This window comes from Lathyrus oleraceus, chromosome 4 (assembly GCF_024323335.1).
Source record: "Lathyrus oleraceus cultivar Zhongwan6 chromosome 4, CAAS_Psat_ZW6_1.0, whole genome shotgun sequence".
Taxonomy (NCBI): domain Eukaryota; kingdom Viridiplantae; phylum Streptophyta; class Magnoliopsida; order Fabales; family Fabaceae; genus Lathyrus; species Lathyrus oleraceus.
Window position 1 is genome coordinate 471,486,524 of NC_066582.1, and position 4,289 is coordinate 471,490,812.

The 4,289-nt window shown below is 35.0% G+C and overlaps 1 protein-coding gene across 1 annotated transcript; it reads left to right on the forward strand.

Moving 5' to 3' along the window:
* The first annotated feature begins 3,364 nt into the window (after positions 1–3,364).
* Positions 3,365–3,805, forward strand: LOC127138009 (uncharacterized). Its single transcript, XM_051064415.1, has one exon. The coding sequence runs from the start codon at positions 3,365–3,367 to the stop codon at positions 3,803–3,805; it is 441 nt and encodes a 146-aa protein (XP_050920372.1).
* Positions 3,806–4,289: the final 484 nt, after the last annotated feature.

Consider the following 4,289-nt stretch of genomic DNA (forward strand, 5'->3'; position numbering starts at 1 on the left):
TGTTTGAGTACTTGTATTCCGTTAAGGACTTATGACTTTATTCGCCTCACAAATTTCAAAAATGATTTGGATGAAAAGAGATTAGTTTGGACGTAATATCCTCTCTTTTCCTTGACTATTTAAATTCTAGTTGTGGTTAGCTTGTTGTTGTTAAGGGTCAATTTGTGTAAATAATTCATAGTATTTTGTGGCCCTTTTCACTTGATCTCTATGGAATTTCTTGTTAACACCTTAGTTTTAAGTGTAAATATGTAGTTTTAAACACTATCACGTAAATAGCTTTTGTTTGATCATTTTGGTGCAAGTTTTTAGGTTTCAAAGCCTATTGAAAACATGAGAAACATAAAGGCACCAAGCAAGACCCAAAGTTTCAATTTTAAAGATTCCAAGTTTTCGGAAGCGGGCTAAGCGCGGTCCTAGCGCGCTAGGAGAATGAGGGGCAGGGGAAATTGGGAAATTCACGCTAGGAGTGCGCTATGAGCGCGCTTAGCATGAATCAAGGCGATTTAAGTTATTTTTGTTGATCGCGCTAAGCGCGCTCTGATGGGACTTAGCGCGATTTCACTTTTAGACCCATGCTATATATACTTTTGGCTAGATATTTTGGATCATTATACACACCAACTTTCTTCCAAAAACATTTTTAGATCAAAAATCATCAAGAACTCATAATCAATATTTTGAAGCATTAATCTTTGAGTTTTTCGACGTTGATGCTTGTGAATCTCTCCTTGTTACTTATCAAAGAATCTACCATGGTTATGGGTAGCTAAACCTTCTTGTATCAAGATTAGATGTAATCAATCTTAACTTGTATGGATTTCTTTTAATCTTTTGTATGTGAACAACTTGATAATCAACGTAGATGATAATCTTTATTTTTATTGAATATTTGTGGTTTAAAACGTTGTTGAGAAAGATCTTTTAAGTCTTGACCTAAGCTTATTATTTATCAAAGAACAAATATAGACATGGAAGTGGACTTTGATATTCACTTTGTATCGGATCATTAATGTTATTTGTATTGTTTAATAGGTTGAGACATCATCGATTAAATAATATGGTAAAACTTGCAATACCGTCTTAGACATAAGCGGTATAGATAAGTGATATGTGGTTATGTTGATTATAAATGAAGTTCACATGCTTGATTAGTTGAATACATACAAAATAGGTTGATGAACCCTAGTCTTGATATGTCTTTTAAACGCTAAATCTTTCTAAACTTTTACCATTGCTACAAACTCTTATGAATGTTACTTACACCAACCCAAAAATCATCTGAAACCCTTGCTTAATACATAGTAAATTGTAGAACGATTGTAATAGCTCATCAATCCCTATGGAGACGATAAAATAAATACTCACAGAAAATTACAAATCAACATAATGGCGTCATTGTCGGGGATTGTTGTTATGATATTGCAAGCATTGCAATAGTTTATTCTGTTTTAAGTTTTTTTTATTATCTCTTATCTCATTTCTTATCCCTTGTGTTTTTTAATTTACTTGGTTAGCTTTTCAAAGTTCTATTTATGTCAGGAAATGTACCCACATATCAACTTCTTTTTTATCTTGAGATTGAAAGAACTGCTCGTAGATTTAATAGAAAAACAAGAAGAAGAAGACAACTAGCTAAGGAAAGGAGAGAACATGAAGTAAATTTAGCTGGAACTTCATCAACAACTCTTGTGTCTACACCGCTCATGGCACTCCTCCTCCAGAACTTCCCAGAAATAGTCCGATGAGAAATACTCAGTTTTCTAGAATTACAAACAATGGAAGACACGCGGAGATGAAGATTGGGATACTTCAACTTCTGTATGAAAATACCTTCACGGGGCTTGATCATGAAGACCCTTACACTCACCTTACCAAGTTCTATAAGATTGTCGGTGCAATTGGAGCTCTAGAAGTGGAAGAAGAGAAAGTGTTCAAGAGACTATTCCCACATTCTTTGATTGGAAAAGAAAAAGAATGGTATCTTGATCAACCTACTCAAACAATGATCGATTGGAATGTGTTAGAGAAAAAATTTCTTGAGAGATTCTTTCCACACAATAGGTTCATGGAAGCAAAGACTTTAATTGCGGTTTTCTCACAAGGTGCAAGTGACTCCCTTAATGAAGCTTAGGAGCAGTTCAAATCAATGTTAAGGAAATGTCAAGGTCATAGTTTTGATGAACTTACTCAAATCCATATCTTTTGCCATGGACTTCAACCACAACCTAAAACTCTATTGGATGTTGTCACGGGTGGTTCTTTGATGTCAAAGAGTGCGGAAGAAGCAATAGACATTACTGAGAGAATGGCATTCAACGATCATCAAGGCCAACATAATTGAGGTACGACACAAAGTAAACCGGGAATCATTGAATTGGGCACAAATAATGCAATTCTAGATCAAAAAAAATTGTTATCTCAACAAGTGGAATTACTCACACAACAAATGTTGAAGCTCCCACAATAAACCAAAGAGATGTAATATATTCCTAACAAGCATCAACAAGTTGCCTATTATGAATTGTGCAAAGGAGATCATCCTACCGGTTATTATCCTCCGGTGGGAGAGGAAGTAAATTATATGGGAAATCCAACTCAAAGCCAAGGTTATCCACCAAGGCAAACACCTTATTAAAACAACCAAGGTTACCAACAAAGAGGAAATAACCAAGGTTATCAACAAGGTTGGAGACAAGAGGCCGGAATGTCAAACCGTCAAAATCATTATCAAAACTACACTCAACCTCCACAGCCTCAAGGTGGAAATTTAAAGATAGAAGACACTCTCACCTAATTCATGCAAATGCCAATGGCTAACCAAAAGAGTATTGATGTGGCCATTAAAAATATTAAGATTCAAGTTGGTCAATTGTCTAAGCAATTAGCCGATCAATACAAAGGAACTTTTTCCACCAACACTCAAGAAAACCTGAAGGAGTATTGTAAGTCTATTCTAACTCGTAGTCGGAAAAAAATTGACATGGGCATTGGTGATGAAGTGGAGTAAGAGGAAATTATTGTAGAAAAGGAGAAGAAAAGATATAAGATTGAAGTAGAAAAAAATGTTGAGGGAGAATTAGTTGAAAAATAGAAAAGTGAGAAAGAAGAAGTAGAAAATAAAATTAGTGAGGAGAAGAAGAAAAAGAATCAAAAGGGGAACGAGAAGTTGAACAATATTCCAATTCAAAATTTTCCATATCCTCATATGCTCCTTCCAAGAAGGACAGTGCTAGGCACTATGCTCAGCTCTTGGATATATTTAGTCAGTTACAAATTAATATTACATTTTCCGAGGCCCTTGAGTAAATGCCTACATATGAAAAGTTTATGAAGGGCATCCTTACAAAAAAAGAGAAGATATATGGATCAAGAAACAATCACTATTGATACTAGTTATAGCGCATTCGTTCAAAGGACTTTACCGCAAAAAGAAAGCGATCCTAGAAGGGTTACATTACCGATTACAATAGGAAATGTCTACATTGGAAAATGTTTGATTGATTTGGGCTCTAGTATCAAATTTAGTCTGTTATTCGTTGTGAAGAGGTTAGGAAGAATTGAGTTGAAAACAACAAGGATGACATTGCAATTGGCCAACAAGTCTATAACTCGTCCTCATGGAGTCGCGGAAGATGTGTTAGTAAAAATGGATAAATTCTTGTTCCCGGTTGACTTTGTTGTTATTGACATGGAGGAAGACGATGATGCACCATTGATTCTTGGTCGACCTTTCACGAAGACTGCTAGAATGATGATTGACATCGATTATGGTCTAATGAAGGTGGGAGTTCAAGATGAATAGGTTTATTTCAATCTCTTTGAAGCCATGAAGCATTCAAAGGATAAAAGTGATTGTTTCCAAATTGATGCAACCAATGAGGCTATAATGGAATTAAAAAGGCAAGTTCATGTGTCTACTCCCCTCGAAAAAGATCTTACTAATGCGCTCAAAGTTCTCAATGAGGACGAAGAAAAAGAAATTGAAGAATGTCTAAGAGAGCTTAAGTCATTGGAAGAAATTCCTCCATTGGAAGCAAAAGTTGAAAATTTGAGAGAAGAACCAAAGATAGGAGAGTCAAAACTTGAATTGAAGATATTACCTTCACACATGAAATATGTATTTCTTGAAGAAGATGGGAATAAACCGGTAATAATAAGCAACACATTATCCAAGAATGAAGAAGAAAAATTGATTGATGTCTTGAAAAAATCAAAGTGCAATGGGTTGGACTCTTTCCGATTTAAAAGGAATAAGTCTATCTTATTGTATGCACAAGATATTGGTG

Coding starts and splice junctions, on each gene's coding strand:
- LOC127138009 (XM_051064415.1), top strand. CDS start 3,365: ATGGATCAAGAAACAATCACTATTGATACTAGTTATAGCGCATTCGTT.